The 18,558-nt window shown below is 37.2% G+C and overlaps 1 protein-coding gene across 2 annotated transcripts in view; it reads left to right on the top strand.

Annotated features, from left to right (window-relative positions):
- Window positions 1-1,488: 1,488 nt before the first annotated feature.
- pappab (pregnancy-associated plasma protein A, pappalysin 1b) overlaps window positions 1,489-18,558 on the top strand; it is a 252,884-nt gene continuing 235,814 nt past the window's right edge. For both annotated transcript variants that reach the window (XM_073949695.1, XM_073949694.1), the window contains exons 1-2: window positions 1,489-1,592; window positions 2,741-2,811. In XM_073949695.1, the coding sequence (XP_073805796.1) occupies window positions 2,778-2,811 (34 nt within the window). In that variant the 5' untranslated portion in view covers window positions 1,489-1,592; window positions 2,741-2,777. The remainder of the gene's footprint in view (window positions 1,593-2,740; window positions 2,812-18,558) is intronic.

Below are 18,558 nucleotides of genomic sequence, written 5' to 3'. Positions count from 1 at the left end.
AATTAAATTATTTTTAAGTAAAAATAATTCTACCAATCAAGTCACTTTGAGAAAAAAGCACAACCATATAGCGAAATTCTTCACAGGTTTACCAATCTCATTGCAGTCGTTCAAACCCAGTTATTGGTAAGTAAATGGTTGAGACTTGACCCAGATATGGTCCATGTTTGATTCTTGTATGGAAGCCAGGCTTGGTCCAATCATATACCATAATTCACTATGGCATGTGGGCCAAGCAAAAGCTGATTGTGTGGGCCAGATCTGGGCCAGAAAAATGTTGCAATGTGAGATGATTATGCTGAAGATTAGAATTTGTATTGTTGCCCAATACTTCGGGACTGTAAATGAATTCCATGGATCTGCGATATGATATTGTAGCCTCAACACATTCTCTCAGATTTTTTGTTCCCGTAATCTTGCTGTTGAGACGTCAAACTCAGATGTGTGTAGGAAGGTAATGCTTTAACTGTCAGAAAACATGATCTACAACAAGCTGTACTTTAGAAAATAAAAGTGCCAGCAGAGACCAAAGAGCAGTTTTGGAAGTGATGCCCTATCGGAAGTGTTTTTTTTTTCTTATATTTTTCTTAGTGCCATAAACAACCTTATGTAACTGTTCACTCTAATGTGATTGGCTGATGAGTGTTCCAAGTGCAATAATCTCAAGGCTGAGTTTTCACTGTAATACTGTGCCTTTTTGTTCTTTGGCAGATTATTATTTGTATAACCACAGTTTTACTTCAAATAACATGGTTAGTGTATCAATTGTCAATTTGTGGTTAACAGGCTTAAAATGGATAGTTCTCCCAAAAATTACAATTTAGTCACTATTTTCTCTCCATCAAGTGGTTTCAAATCTTTATGAGTGTTTCTTTATTCTCTAGAAAACTAAATATGCTTTGAATAAAGCTGAAAAGCTGTAACAATTGACTGCCATAGCAGGAAAAAACGAATATGGAATAAACTAGTTACAGATTTCCAGTCTTCTTCAGAATATCTTATTTTTGTAGAAAGTTGAAAAAAGAAAGTAATACACGTTTAGAACAAGTTGAAGAGTGAGTAAATGAAAAAAGTATGCAGCATTGCATATAAAACTATGGTGCAGTTTATGTAAGAGCCATGTAATACATTTTTTTGCTTACAATTTAAGTTGATTTTCCTAAGTTAATAAAAGACAAGGGTGTTAGCTAACACATTACAATTACCATATTGAAGTTTAAAAAACTAATAAAACACAAAACAACACATTCTCACTAGTGAAAAGTACATTTCTTCATCAATTTGAATAACATTTTAAAGGAACTCGAATGAATTACCGTGTAATGTAGTGGCATAATCCATGAGTGACTGACGACACGTTGACCGTTCAAACATGGCGCCGAAAGCAGTTGAATTCGGCACATTTTTTCTCTGACTGCAGTTTACTTATTTAAACCACAAGGTGGCGAAAAGTCTTACAAACCTCGATTCATTCATTGACGAGTCTTTGAATCAAAACAACGAATCATTTAGGGGAGTTCCTGTGTAGTATTACTCGGAGGGCGTAGATGAAATATTTACAAACAGATAAAGTAACTGGCATTATTGTGTAGGTAAGTGCAATATTATCTTTTTAACTTTCCTCTAAATATAAGCCCACATTCTAAATAAGTTAAGTGCTGCTACTCTTTTCATACGAAAAATAGCCATTTGTATAACCAGTCTTGCTACAAATACCATGGGTAAAGTCTGACTAACTAGTGTAGCAAAACAACAACGGAAATTTGTGGTTAACATGGTTTAACTATAAAAACTGGTAAATGACACATGGCTTTTTGGTTTGTGGTGGGGTAAATCATGGTTTTATGATAATATGTTCAGGTTTTCAGGACATAAATAACACATATTAAGAGTATAGATTTATTGTACAAGGATTTTTTTTCCATCACAAAGTGCAAAAGTGCTGTGTGATGTTTGTGTGAATGTGAATTTAAAGTCTAAAGATCAACCTTGTGAACTTTCATTGGGTATCAGTGCAATTTTGGCTGTTTTCTGTTATTGATTATACTTCTGCTCATAATGGCCACGGTCTATTTGAATAGCAGCACCGTGTGATTATTTTGTGCAATCTAATTTACTTTCAGATGATGCACATAAAATTTATGAAATGCAAACCATCAGCACACATTCTCAAACAAGCACCCAAGGCTCTTCTGGGCCTTGCATTCAATTACATTATGATTAACGCTAGGACACTGTGACTATAACTTTGATTGGCTAAGTAGGGTACACGTTGTACTTGAATCTGTATAGATCAGTGTGTAATACGCCTGAGATGGGGGGTGCAGGTGGGCCATGTTCCTAACTTTATGAGAGTTGAGCGATAAAGAAGGCAGATTTTGCAGCTTTGAAGCTCAGAATAAATACCTGAGATCTTTTCCTTGAGGTTGTCATGCATCTCGGTCTTGTAAATCCAGCTTTTCCTTATTATACCGATGCTGTGAAAATAAACACAAGCTGTTCATATCATAACATTATGTTTGGCGGGATTCCTCTACGGTCTTCCCATATCTGACATTTTTGTGATGTTCTCTGCATAACTACATTCTTCATGACCTTTAACTGCATTTAATGAGTAATTTAGACGCTTAGAAGTTTCGCCAAGATTAAAACGCTCATGGATCCGTGAGATTCGCTTTTCGTGCGATTTATATCTGTTTGCAGTTATGATGGCAGCTAACCAACCCCTTTTTGCTTGCAGCTTTGGCAGCTCCACGTTCACTGGATTTTCCCCATCCATGCTCAATCAGGAGAGCAAAAACAGAACCGCAGGTAAGTCCAAGGAAGGATCTTATTTCATTGTTTATGAGAGGAGAATTTGTTTATGGTGACAGGTACTGCCCTGGCAAGCCCGGTTGACACCGCATCTGTACTTCCCCTTTGTTACATCCTAAACAAACCTAGGAAAAGCAGCCATACATCAATCAGATGCTCATTCTTGTCACCACACACATTATGTCTATCAGGCATGCGTCCTTTTCCATTTTCATATGCCACATCTCTCATGTTAAATATCCTGTGAGTCATTTGGTCTACTTCGCTTGTGGCTGGCCAGTTTTCCAAAGTGTGTAAGACTAAACCTCAATGTTTGACTTATTTTCCTGTCAAATCATTTAAATGAAAGATGAACAGCAGAGTTTGGGGGGTTGTTTACACATTGCAGATTTGATTAAACGGTCATTGTATGATTGCTCAGCAGAATTGTGGGGTTTATTAGAATAATTATAAAAGCTGCCATCTAGAACTATGGTGTGCACTAAAAGAAGGAATTCAGTCCTCTTCCAAATGAACCATCTTGCTTTTTGCCAAAAAATGAACACAATATTGATCAAAATCATAAAAATACAGTATGTTTAAGCATTTTCTATAGTACATTCTTTGGAAACACAACACTTTTAGTGTTATTCTCTCTACACATCTTCTAAATTTTTCATGAGTTCTCAAGTAATAGCATTTTTTAAGGTTAAGGTTTTGTACATGCATCCAAATAACCCATTTGTATTCAGATCGACTTCTCATTTGGACTGAAAACTTTCACATAGATTAACATTTATTGAGAAGACATGTAAATATAGATCTGACTGAATCCGTTGTGAGAAAAAACCACAATACAAAACAGAATCTTCATGCAGTGATGCTTGTGTATAAAAAAAAATATTGTGTCCATTGAATTGAACCTGAACAGAGACTGGCAGTGTTTCAGAGGTATGTACTGCACACACATCCAACTGTGATATGAGAAAGGTGTGTGATGCAGCTAGATTTTGGTTTTTACTTGTAGAGTGGCTCTGTTTTTGGATTGCTTCAAAAAATCGACCCTGATCCAAATTAGATGATAGACACAAGTTTTTGAGGCTGTGTATGAATGTGATTTTGTGATTTTATGAATGTGAAGTTATATTTATCTTAACGTGAAAATTTTCGATTAAATCCCAGTGTGAAATGAACTTTAGAATGGAGTCCAGATTATTTCACTGTGTTCATGAACATGTTATTTAGGAATTTGTTTTGCTTAAAATACATATTTAAAATGAACTGAATCAACACAATTCTTGAGGATTCTCAAGGAACAATTTAGTTGCTTTATGTTCAATCTACTTATTTTTTTTTAAATCAATTAAGCTACCTTAATTGATTTAAGTTCATTTAAGTTCATGATACCTTCATACACTGTTAAAATGCAGGGTTCCACATAATTCCTTCATGTTTACCCAACACAAATCAATTTGAAAAAAAAAAAAAAGATGTTTGCTGTTCCCTTACCTCCATTTAGATGGCTTTTCCGCTGTAACCAGTTTGCACAGTAGCTCGTCATGTATGTTGGCGGACTTGAGAAGGAGTTGACCGTGACGATGGGGTTCGAGTTCAGCAAAGAACGGTTCCAGAAAGCAGATAAGACAAAAATGAAAGCTAAAAAATTTAATAAAGAAAGAAATAACAGAGTAAGAATGTGGTAAAATCTGAAAGCGTAGTAAAAATCAGGTGAGAGGTTTTCTTTTTCTGGATTGCTTTTTGAAAAACACTGTCGATTTGAACTAGGGAATTGGGTGGGCGCTGGTTAATCGTTGCTTTTGAAAAAACTGGTTGGGTTTAGGGAAGGAGGAGTCAGTCAGTTAGTCAGTCAAAAGCAGCCTCTGGTAGATTTAATCAAGAAGAGCAGGCACAAATGTCGCTTGTGAGAGAATTTGAGATCTCAAGGAGCGACACATCGGCCTCTGGTGGCTTTGTGAAAACAAAAATTGCAAAAAAACATAGCTCCTTAGATGTATTTGGCGCTCTCCAAAAAAGTATGCAGGGGTACATATCAATAATGAGCCTTGGTTGACTTTTTTAAAATGTGCTGAAACAACAATTCATACATTTTTTGGAAACAACTTAATTGTTTTATATTCAATCAACTTAAACTCACAAAAACAAATAAGTTAATTCCTTCATGTTGCCCCAACACAAATCGATTATGTGGAACCCAGCAATTTTTTACAGTGCTGTTTATATTTATCCATCGTACCAATTTAATTTGGACTAAAACGAAAATTGTTCATGCAATTTTAGTCGCTAATTCTCTTAGTTCGACTGTAGACCAACACTAAATCTGTCACAGACAAAAGGCTGTTTTCCTTGGCAGGATTGAGCTAAAACCAGCATTGTCTCTTTTCATCCCTAAGTAAAATCCGTCCAAAAGTGTGGTTGTTTTTATACATTCTTTCAAGACATAAAGACCACTTATAGTGATATCAGCATTAGCCGAGTATGGATCCAAAGAAAACATCAGACCCACTAATGACTTTTTTTTTTTTTTTTTGTGCATGTATGTGGAGGTAGGTTCACACTGGGACGTCGTACATATGGGAGAACGTCCCAAAAAAAGACCTACGGACATGAAACTGTAGTCAATTCGGGGGGTAGCTGAGTTTGGCACATGATGAAGGAAGAAGGAGCTCGAGCATCTTTATTATCTCAAACAACAGCTTATTATTCATTGATGTCCAGACGTATATTTTATTCTTTATGTCTGGAGCGCTCTGGGTTGCAGCGAGAAATAACAAAAGGATCCTTTAGCCGAGACCTCTCACAGGCGAGACTTTCTCCTCAGACGGCCCGAGGAGAGACATGAGGTGATAGGCTTACATTCAGTGCGGTGCAAATATCATCTTAAATGTCAGAGAACTAAGAGTGCTGAGGAAGACTGATCTCCAAAGCTTACTGTGGGAGAGGGACATCAAAAGATAGAAAGCAGAAGATCTTTTAAACCAGACTGCTTTTTAAAAATTGTATTTCACTCACAGATTAAATGCTTATCGTATAGTTATGAGAGTCTGTATATATAACAGGCTTATTTTATAATATTTATATAAATATATCATGATTTTACAGATGTTTAATATTTAGAATTTTTATATTTAATATTTTTTGATATTTAATTTGATATTTAATATTTTGCATATTCAGGTTAATTTTAGTGAAGGATTTTCTGTCTTTGTTGCTTTTATTACTTACTTATGCAGGACCGTTTATATCGAAGTTGATATTTAGCCGGACTTTGTTGGTCTTTTGTAACAGCTCATTTTTACAATGTGGGTCGTTAGCCCAACGCTCAACCCCCAACCTGGAGGACCAGGACATACACGCATACACTATGGACAATTTAGCTTACATAATTCACCTATAGCGCATGTTTTTGGACTTGTGGGGGAAACCGGAGCACCCGGTGGAAACCCACGCGAACACAGGGAGAGCATGCAAACTCCACACAGAAATGCCAACTGACCCAGCCGAGGCTCGAACCATCAAACTAAAAGCAACCAGCTGCCCACTGTTGCTTTTATTACTATAAAATATTTGTTTTATAAACAGGGATGATTTATATCATTCGGCTTTGATGTATCATTACTCTAAGCAGTCAATCAGCTCCATAGCAACAAAATAGACTAACCTAGCAACCATTTCAAAATGGCAATATTTCAACATCAGAACATCGTAGAGATGTGTGCATTGGCTCGTTTGACTCATGCTAGCAAAGCAGGACTTTCTGTGCGCTACACATGCCAGCAGGTATTAGCCAAATGATTAGATAAGTGCAACAACCTCTGCTGAAAAAACAGCTTAAACCAGCTTAGGCTGATTGGCTGGTTTAAGCTAGTCAACCAGCCTGGTTTTACAGGAGTTTTAGCCATTTCCAGCCTGGTCTTAGCTTTTAAGGCTGGGAGATGACCAGCTAAAACCAGCTTAACCAGCCTTGCCAGGCTGGGAGCCCAGCCAAAACCAGCTATGTCCAGCTTAAACCAGGCTAGTCAAGCTGGTTTTAGCTGGACATTTTCCAGCCTGACCAACTAAGACCTGGCTGGAAATAGCCTGGAAATGGTCAAAACCTCTCTAAAACCAGGCCTGTTGACCAGCTAAAACCAGCCTAGGCTAGTTTAAGCTGTTTTTTTCAGCAGGGACATGCTATAATGCTTAGGATTTGATCAAACATGTCAGTGAGGCTTGCCTAGTTGTTGTCAATTTAGTTTATGTTAGCAACTGGCAATGCTTAGCAACAACTTACCAACTGCCTTGCAACCACTTATGCAGAGTTCAGACTGCATGATTTTAGCCCTGATTTTGACTCGCCGACAGGTGTTGAGAAATCGCTGACAAATGCCTGAAATCACAGGCAAATCGGTGCTCGTGCACGTGAGGGACAATCACACAGTATGAACTATCAAAGAAGTGATCTGAAAGAATCGCAAATGAGTCACCGATGCCTGTGAGATATTTGGCGTGCTAAATATCTGGATCTGTCGGCGATCCAAATCATGCTGTGTGAAATGAGTTTTGACTGAAAATAACATCAGAGATTACCTACAGCCAATGAGACTGCAGCATTAACTAGCATGGGTACCTGCAGGCCAGCGAGAGGCTGGGGGAGAAGTTAAAAAGCTTTAATTTTTGGTTTGTTTTGACCCAAGAAATGGAGGAAAAACTAATGCAAATTTGGCAGGAGCACCCGTGTGTGTTTGACGTGTCATCTGAGCAATATCCCAACAGTGTCAAAAAAAAAAAAGAGAAATTGCTAATTCCCTTTCAAACCCAGGTGAGCAAATATGTACATTTTCTACCCCATTAAAGGCTTCCTTCTCATTATGTAGTTAATGAAAAAATATATACTACATGTTTTTGGTTGTGAGACGTAGTTTGGACGAAGTTGTCTGCGATTCTCCTATTGTAAAGTCAAGCAGTGTGAAACTCCGTCGCCGATCCATCTTGGAGTGTAAACTAAGCAGTGATGAAACGCTAGCCCAGATAGTCAAGCGGTGTAAAAACTTCTGTGACACGACTATTTGAAAATCATGCAGTCTGAACTCGCCATTAGTAACCGCTGTGATTCCTGCCAACTGCCATTCCCAGTCCAAATGAAGTCACGTTGGCTCTCTCAATCCAAAATCAAAGCTAGTCAACGAACTTTAGCTTCTAGTATTTGTTTATTTTTATGTTATTTTAGTATGTTAAGTTAAAATGAGAAATGGGAAATATTGTTTATTTATAGAAGCAACTAATTTTTTTTTTTTCCTAGCAAAGTTTATTTTGTTTAAAGTGACACAGTTTCATATTTTAAAAATGTACATTGTGAATATATTTAAATGTTGTTGGCCCTTAACATTTTATAACAAACATTTAAACTACATTTGTTAATAATAATAATAATTATAATTATAAGAATTATAATAATACATTATATGGGCACCAAATCAGCATATTATAATACTTTCTGAAGGATCATCTGATAAGTTTTTGCTGTTGAAATGTCAGCTTGCATTACAAAATGTACTAAAATAGAGGAAAGTAGTTTCAACTGTCATAATATTTTACATTTTTTTATTTAAAAAAGTCTACATATTCACACCTATGGTTATATAATATAAGATTAAAAATGTTAAATATTGTATTTATTCAAAAATTCCTTTATCTATTTTGTTAACACTTATAAATGTCTTATACAATCATGCCTTAAATTAATACACACTTTATTTTACATGCATGTTGATGACCTACAATATAATTAAATTTAATCTGTCAAAATGCAATGCCAGAAGTCATTTACAAGAGCCCTGTATTTAAATATCATATAAATACACTGCACCTCTTTAGTCCCTATAAAAATAAAATGTCTTCTGGGCTGCTTTGACTGAGAAAATGAGGAGAGGATGTTCTCAGCATACCTTAATCAGTACCATTGAGGTACTTCAGTGCACAAACCCTCAAATCTGCACTGAATCTTCCTCACGGATGGGGGATGGGTCAGTTAGAGATGACATCATCGGCTGGAGTTGATGCTCTGCTTGTGTGTTGCAGAGATTTTGCAGTCTTGTAAGAAGGGTGAAATCTCTCTCTGATGGCCACGAGGGGACCGACTCTCAACCGCATTCGGCTTTTAGTATTGCGATTTAAAAAAAAACGCGAACAATGCACCGATTTACACTTTAAAGACGCACATGTTTGATGGTAAAATTGATGTGATGGCATATGATATCACTAGGTGGCATTATTGCCTCAAGACTTATGCTCTTTCTTATATAGATTGAACATACAGCAGAATACTGAAAAGACAGCCTATAGGGAAATATAGGGCTGATCCTTATAAGCCTTATAAGGATATATAAGCTAAAATGTCAATGTCCGATTGCTTGATAAAGCCTCAGTAGGGGGCATTGACATGAATATGTTTCTCTCTGTGTTTTTGCATTATATTTGTTATTGTGCAGACAATATTCATTGTGTAACCTGTCGGTAGTCATACATTCTCATTCTCATTTGTGCATTAAGTTCTGCTCAGCAGAATTGCAATTATTGAACCGATATGTTAAGTCAGGTTGGAAGACGGCACCTTCAGTGCCTTTCCATCGAGATTTATAGTTTCCCAGTGTGGTCATGACCTACATATATCCGCTGTCATGTATATGAAAGTTGCTAGGACTCTTTGTATCATGATCGAGGATCTATACTCAATCCCTGAAGACGTTATGAGCAGGCGATTGATAAAAGCCACGCAGAGCGTAATGAATCAAGCGAGCGCCAAGCGATGGTAGAAGTCAGTCAGATTGGGAGGCTATAGTGTTGCTCCTGTGGGGAGATGAGCGCTTCGGCAGGCTGACTTTATGCACAATGACATGGCCACAGGAACCTGCCAGAGTCCATTAAAATCTTTCCCAGTCAGGTGTCTCCTCTGCTTCTTTACACACGGTCCTGCAGCTCATCGCCAATGCACTCCGCTCCCAGAAACGATCGATATGTTGGGTTAGCGTCCAGGATGGAACAGGTTGCTCCAGCCCGCTGTGCCATTTCAGCAGGTTTGGGTGGAGGTCAAAGTCAGTTCTTAAACAGATATGATGCTACGTTTGAGAGATTGTAGAAATGTAAGCAAGCTTTACGGTAGGGCTGCACAATATATCGTTTTAGCATCGATATCGCAATGTGTGCATTCACAATAGTAACATCGCAAGATGTACAATGTTGAGTCTGAACGATAGTTGACCAGGAGCTACAGTATTGTATTTAATGACTGTATTAAAATGCACCTATGATGAAAAAAGCCTTTTGGACAGAACTGTGTGCAGGTAGTGTTTCCACAGTCAAATTGGGGTGATATAAAGACAATAGATCCTATTTTTAAAATCAGGAAATTTGATCCCAAAACCTCCCATTTTGAGGCCCACCACATCGTGATGTAGGAGTGCGGTTTCCCCACCCATCGAATTGACTGACAGCTGCGTATTAGCATGTAAACAAGACAGGACGTGCGCAAAGCTACTGGGATTAAAAGATCTGATCAGCTTTCGGTGATCATCAGTCATCATCAGATGTGATCAAGAATGAGTTTTACAAGTTTAAAACCTTTTAAAAACAGTGCATGTTTGTAATTAATTACAGCGATTTTACCGTCTTTATCACCACAGCTGCGTGTCAGTACAATTATAAAAGAAGACGATTTAATCCCAGTTTGTGGACGTTAAATCAGGTTCATTTTGTACATTAACATAACAGATATCCATACAGCAGTAGATATTAACCAGTATCCTGTCACATTTGCCATGCAAAAACAGCACAAAGGTAAATGAGCACTGTGTGTGTGTCCGCTGTGTGTGTGTGTGTGTGTGTGTGTGTGTGTGTGTGTGTGTGTGTGTGTGTGTGAATATTGTGACAACATTGTTTGTGACTCAATGTTGAAGAAAGGATTTAATTAACTCCACAACAAATACATAAAATAATCATTGGGAAAGTTCTTACTGTAGTATTTCTCATTTCTTACTTGGGATCTGCTTTCTTCATGTCTGTCACTGTGCTATTTATCTGACGCAGCTGGAGATTGAGGCACACTCTGACAGGCATGTGGGAACGTGGGCAGGGAAAACTAGCATTAAAGGCGCAGGCCTCAAAAACAGTTACAATGTGTTCAGGGCAGAAAATTCTAATATTCGGAAAGATATAATAAATAATCTGATGGTTGTTTTGAGCTGAAAATTTACAGACACATTCTGGAGACACAAATGTCTTATCTGAAATCTTGAAAAAAGGGTAAAATAGGTGCCCTTTAATCAGGCCCAGATTTGCTAATCGGGAGGACCGGGAGAATTCCCGGTGGGCTGGTCCGTTTTTTTGGCCGCGAGGGCCAGTGTCCCTAGCTGCTTGCACTCTCAGCAGTCGCTCTTTTTTCGCTTATTTATTTATTTGACCATAGCCTCACTTTTTTTATTCATTATTTTGCTGCAGCTCCACTCTTTTTATTTATTTTCTCGCTGCCCCGTGAGCAAATGCAGCGTGCAGGTTAATGATGACGTAGCTATCATTCGACCCTAAACAGCAGCACCTTAGTGAATAAAAGAATTCGAATAATTAATATTAATGAATATTACACCTGCTCAATGAAAATCAGATGATGCACTACATTAATAAATCTGACATAACTTGATCAGAAATCTAAAAAGGGGTAAAAAAGATTAAGCCAACAATAGAAAGTAATAATATGGTGAAGATTCTTGCAACAGCAACAGCACCGTTGTGGTCCAGATGTCAGCACGTTGTGTTACGCCGCCTACCCGAATTCAAACCTCACCGTTGAGTAATTTTTATTCATTTTTTCATTTTTATTGTTAAGAAACATGATACTGTTAAGGTTCTTGAACATTTGATGTTTTAAAGCAGCTGTTTTCTTGAAAAAGACGTGGTAGTGTCATTAGAAACTGAATAGGAAATGGCGTTATTTTAATATAGTCAGTCATGAACTGAGGTGAGCCGGTCTAAGGCTTGAAACTCCAGGGCTGAAAAGGAGTCCGAGTCCGGCCCTGCCTTAAATATGGAATTTAAACTATTTTAATCACCGACAATTTAAATATCGCAATATCGAGTTATAAATCGAGTTATAAAGTCCGTATTGCAGTTGTAAGAGAAAAAAAAAGACAAAGTTTTGAGATAAAATAAATTGTATGCTTTAGCACTGTAAGTTAATCAATTATATCCCACAATATGAATAAACAGAATATATAAATATTATATAAAACAATTTTTTAAGCCAAATATATGCTTAAAGTGTTAGAGAAATCATATAGCAGTTTTAATCAATAGAATGTGTACGTTTTATTCACAACTAAATCACATTCAAAGTCCAGAGGGCAAATATGCCATAAAGAAGAGGCACGAGAAACAAAGAAGATTGACCTGCTTTTACTGATTAATCATGGCTGCGTCTGAAACTTCATACTTCCATAATATATAGTGCGCTAAAATCAGTATGTGAGCTAAGTAGTATTTCCGAATTCATAAAATTTGAAAACCAGTATGCGAGAAGTACCCAGGTGATCTATTACTTCCAGCGAGATTCTGAAGTGCGCATCCCATGCACAGTGCTATCCCATGATGCACCACGAGAGAATTTATGAATGGGAGTGAAGCGACGCAACTTACGTGGGTAGGTCACGTGACCAAAATGATGGATGTAGTACGTCCGAAATTCTATTCATACTGCTCACATTTATACTATATAGAACAGCAGTTCTCAAACTTTTTTCATCAAGTACCACCTCAGAAAAAAATTGTCTCTCCAAGTACCATGGGCAGTACTGAAATACAGTAGCGTAGCCATAGTAGGCCCAGTAAAGCAGCTACAACTCTCCACAGTTCAAAAACGTGGCAGATGAATTACTATTATTAAGAATATTTATTAGTGTCAGCCATTTAAATATTACACATAGTCTGAACATGAACACTGTTCTGCGCTTACATGTAAAAAAACAAATGAAACCAAAAATCAACATTTAAATTAAAATGTGATTTTAACGGTAAAAATGATAAGTTACTGTTTATAAGAAGTAAAAAGAAAACTCCTGTACTTAAGTTAAAAGTGTTATAAACATATAATAGCCAACTCATCAACACCTGGAAATGTTGCCTGGACCTCATAAATTTAGGCTATATGTCATCATATTCATATATAAATAATTTTTAATACATTTTGAAATATATGTAGCATGTACATATGTTATATTTGATTCCTATCCGTACCACTAGAAGGAAGCACGTACCACAGTTTGAGAACCACTGATATAGAACATACTTTTCTAACAGCCAAGTAGTACGTTTAAATTTAAATGCAGTACCTACTGAGTAGTAGGCCCCTGACTAAGAAACACAACTATAGAAATCAACTCATAGATTGGTTTATTTCAAACACTTGACTGAAGTTATGAGGTGAGTTTGTAGTAATGTAATGTAATGTTATATTTCACATGCTTTCAGATCAACAACAACAACTAGTGATAGTTCATCCTTGAAGCGATGCAAACAGCTGTAAAATTGCTGAATGGTTCTCATCAGTTTCAGGATTACGCCTATTCAATCTTCCACATTCTTTTGCATAGCTTGTCAGTAAACTTTGGCTCTTTATAGTAAACACTGCTTTAGATTTACAGCTGATTACAGAGCTGGTTTTACTGCCAAAATGCGCATGGATAACATCTTCGATTCAACGGCCAGCACTAGTACCTTTCCAGACTGAAAACCTTATACTACCATCTACTGTAAAGTGTTGAAGGGAGTTCAGAAACGGTACTTATATTGATATATTGAGACGAACTTCCTTAGCAGTGGACTTTTTAAGTTTGCCAGCTGTTTTCATGTTTAAACAGCAACATCACCTACTAAAGGAAGTTGAAAGTGTGAAAAAACATAAGATGACCCCTTTAACCTTTTTTTAGAGCTTTTCTTTTTTTATTACTTGACCAGAAACACCACCTACATCAAATGCCAGCTGAATATGGTTATTTGGATATGGTTTAGTGAATTAATGTTCAGAGGAGATCAAGAACAGATCAGTGTGTTTATTTTACCCCCTAAGCCAAACCATATGTGAACTTCCAGTTTAGTAGGTGCTGTATCCTCTGTGACATAACATCCCACACAAGCAGCACCAGATTGATAACTTACTTGTGGAAGCAGTCCAGAGAGAGGTTAGCGGAAAACCATGAATCTTGGTTTTCAGCTTAGAAGAGTAGTTCCCTCAGAAAATGACATTGTTGGATCATCACTTCAATGAGGATGTGATGTTTACTCTTGCAAATTTATTAAAAATAAAAACCCTGAAAAATCACATGTACATCAGTATTCACAGCCTTTGCTGTGAAGCTCTAAACTGAGCTCAGGTACATTCTGTTTCCACTGATCATTCTTGAGATGTTTCAGCAGCTTAAATGGAGTTCACCTGTGGTAAATTCAGTTGATCACACATGATTTGAAAAGGCATACACCTGTCTATATAAGGTCCCAGGGTTGACAGTGCATGTCAAAGCACAAACCAAGCATAAAGACAAAGGAATTGTCTGTAGACCTCCGAGACAAGATTATTTTCCAAGGAAAAAAATTCTGCTGCTCTGAAAAATCCAATGGGCACAGTGGCCTTCATTATCCATAAGTGGAAGATGTTTGGAACCACCAGGACTCTTACTAGAGCTGTCCGGCCATCTAAACTGAGTGATCAGGGTAGAAGGGCCTTAGTCGGGGAGGTGATCAATAACTCGATGGTCACCTGTCTGAGTTCCAGCGTTTTTCTGTGGAGAGAGGAGAATCTTACAGAAGGACAACCATCTGTGCAGCAATCCACCAATCAGGCCTGTATAGTAGAGTTGCCAGACGGAAGTCACTCCTTAGTAGGAAATATGCCAAAAGGCATCTGAAGGACTCTTAGACAATAAGAAACAAAATTCTCTGGTCTGATGAGACTAAAATTAAACTCTTTGGAGTGAATGCCAGGCATTACATTTGGAGATAACCAGGCACCGCTCATCACCAGGCTAATACCATCCCTACAGTGAAGCATGGTGGTGGCAGCATCATGCTCTTGGGATGCTTTTCAGCAGTAGGAACTGGAGGACTAGTCAGGATAGAGGGAAAGATGAATGCAGCAATGTACAGAGACATCCTTAATGAAAACCGGCTTCAGAGTGCTCTTGACCTCAGACTGGAGCGACAGTTCATCTTCCAGCAGGACAATGACCCAAAGCACACCGCCAAAATATCAATGCAGTGGCTTTACAACTACTCGGTGAATGTCCTTGAGTGGCCCAGCCAGAGATTAAAACAAAATCCTATTGAACATCTCTGGAGAGATCTGAAAATGGCTGTATGTCGTCGCTTCCCATCCAACCTGATAGAGCTTGAGAGGTTCTGCAAAGAGGAATGGGCAAAAATTCTCAAAGACAGGTGCGCCAAGCTTGTGGCATCATATTCAAAAAGTCTTGAGGCTGTAATTGCAAAAGGTGCAACAACAAAGTGTTGAGCAAAGCCTGTAAATACTGATGTACATGTGATATTTCAGGATTTTTATTTTTAATAAATTTACAACAATTTCAAAAAATCTCTACACACAATACTCCATAATGACAATGTGAAGAGTTTTGAAGAAATAAATTAATTTAATCAATTTTAGAATAAGGCTGTAACCTAAAAAATGTGGAAAAAGTGAAGCGCTATGAATACTTTCCAGATGCACTGTATTATTGTTGCCGAACACTGCTTTAGACTAACTTGCCCAGTTCATAAGTTATATCTTTTATTATCTTTAGTTTTAGAAGTGTAACAGTTTGATGGAATGGACATCCAATCGAGCTACAAAAATATGTCAATAAACAACATTTCCATTTGTCTTTTCAAGATGATCAAAAGTTGTATGGGTTTGTAACGGCATTGAGGTGAGTAAATGATGACCAAATTTTCGTTTTTGGATGAACTAATGTAGCGCTCATTCCAGACAGATGAGCAATGTTTTCCAGCCGACAGCTCAGCAGATATTTTTCCTTGTTAAGAGCTTTTACAAATCTAATTATTGTAGATGTCAGTCATCCTATCGGCGGTGTTGTTTTTGTAATTTTATATTTTTTACATTCCATCTTGGAAATTGCCATTCTATCCTTAGGTCTAATATCTGTCCTTCCTATTATTCATTACATGTAATTCGCTCAAGTTCTAACAAAGGCAAGAAAATACAGTAATCTGCTAGTCTTGCTGTTTATTTAGGTTCATATTTCAGTCACTTTTTTTGACAAGTGGAAACCAAACACATTGTAGGTGTGGTAAACATGTCAAAATTGGAATCATTTTGAAGGGATTAGAAAACTAAGACGACTGGAAAGATAAACTATTTGCAAATAACAAAAACAATTCACATTTTGTAAGCAAATACATACTGGATATGGATGTAATATTTCTAAATACTTGAGCATACTACACTACTTTTAAAATCTGACTCTGAAACATTGTTGCAGATTTTGTAAATAGCAACAGAGAAAAAAATCTGGGCCTCACACAGACTTTAAAGTTCCAAACACAATAAAGTCATCCAGAAGATGCAACTTTTAGCAGATGCTTGACAAATGGAAACAATATGTGTTTTAAATTTGCAGCAAATATCAATCATGTTTGAAATCTGACTGAATGGAATGGATTTAATGCTACAAAAATATGCTCAGTCATACACCACTGGCTCTGGCTTTCAACAACTAGCATAAACTCACATGAAAGTTGTGTAGTATATTTTGTAATTAAAGGGAACCAGGTTGTGAACAGACATTTATTCGGCTTAGTTCCTTATTTATCAGAGCTCGCCACAGCGGAATGCACCGCCAACTATTAAAGCATATGTTTTATGCAGCAGATGCCCTTCCAGTTGCACCACAATACTGGGAAACACCCATACACTCACACTCACACACACCAATACTCTTTTATTGTGCCACTTTGACATCTTTGGACAAGCATTTTTCCTCTTCATTAACTATATCTGCAGATCAGCTGATGGCATTTGAAACAGCCAATGAAGTACTGTAGAAATCGTTACTGTAGGACTAATTTTTATGTTGTTTGTCTTATTTATTTGGCATCTATGTACATTAGCAATTCATCCAAAATTACTATTGTATGTGCAATTCACTTTTTCTCCCAAGATTCAGTCAGTTCTCAGTTTACCCTCTTAGTGAACATCAGTACACCCTCTTTAGATGCTGATTTCTGCATGTAGCACTGAGACTGAGAATGATTATGTACTTAAGTCTCCACATCCTGTTCTTAAGGACTGATTTTTTTTTTAAATCTAATTTTTTAAGCAAAGATGCTGATGCCGAATTGTACACTATACTGCCAATATATATTACTGTTATACGCATTGTGCAGTATACTATTTTCAATTGTTGTTGACTTGCTTTCAAATTTACCAATGGAATTTTCCATTTTTTTATAACTTTCATCTATGTCTCCAGCCGCAACACAATACTGGGAAACACCCATACACACTCATATTCATACATGCACTCATACACTATGGCAAATTATGTTTACCCAATTCACTTATAGAGCATGTCTTTGAACTGTAAAAAATGTTGGGTTCCACATAATCCATTTGTGTTGGGACAACATGAAGAAATTAAATCACTTACAGGTTTTTACAAATTTAAGTTGACTGAACATAAAACAGTTAAGCTGCAACCCCCCCCCCCCCACCCCGTCCCAAAAAAACCCTCAAGAGATGTGTTTCAGCTTATTTTGTAAGTAATTAAGAAGTTTAAACAAACAGCAAACTCAATTTTTTGAGTGTAGTTTTCAAGCAGTATATTGAAGAAAGTTTTGTTAAATAGTTTGGACAGTGTATAACATTTAGTTTTTTTCTTGTTGTTGTTGTACTGCTTGAAGGTTTCTTCATATTCTGTTGTCAACTAAAACTGAAACTGGCCTAATTATAAATAGGATTTCTGTTGAACTTTCAGGTGGACCAAAAAATGTTTGTTCAATCCGTGAATTCGGACCAAATGCATTATACAATTCGCATCAGGCCCAGACTGGCTTATTGGGAGGACCAGTAGAATTCCTGGTGGGCCGGTTCGTTTTTTTGGCCTGGTCATGCTTTATTTATTAATTTATTAATTTATTTATTTTAACATAGCCTCACTCTTTTTATTCAGTATTTTACTGCAGATCCACTCTTTTTATTTATATTTACACAGCCCCGTGAGCAGAATGCAGCATGTAGGTAATGATGACATAATTATCATTCGACTCCCCAACATCGGCACCTTGCTCACAAGCAAAATCATTTGATGAGAGATACGCGAGAGATGAAAAATTGATAATAAAAAGCGATTGAGCCCAACATACTAGAATGGGCAGGTACTGTAGGATTGTCATTGAGTGAATTTAAAAATTCAAGTGATTAATATTAATGAATATTTCCCCTGCTCTGTGAAAAATGCCCTGGCTGAGACAATTAATGAAATCAGATGATTCGTAACAGTAATAAATATTACTTAACTAGATCAGAAAGCTAAGGGTAGGGGGGGTTAGGTAGGTAGTGCTGTTGCCTCACAGAAATAAGGGTGGTGGTTCGAGAGCCTCGGCTGGGTCAGTTGGTGCTTCTGTGTGGAGTTTCCGAATATTCTCCCCGCATTCACGTGGGTTTCCTCCAGGTGCTCCGGTTTCCCCCATAGTCCAAAGACATGCGGTATA

This window comes from Danio rerio, chromosome 5, assembly GCF_049306965.1.
Source record: "Danio rerio strain Tuebingen ecotype United States chromosome 5, GRCz12tu, whole genome shotgun sequence".
NCBI classification, from domain to species: domain Eukaryota; kingdom Metazoa; phylum Chordata; class Actinopteri; order Cypriniformes; family Danionidae; genus Danio; species Danio rerio.
Note: the sequence above shows the minus strand (reverse complement) of the source record. Positions and strands in the feature narration are given on the sequence as shown.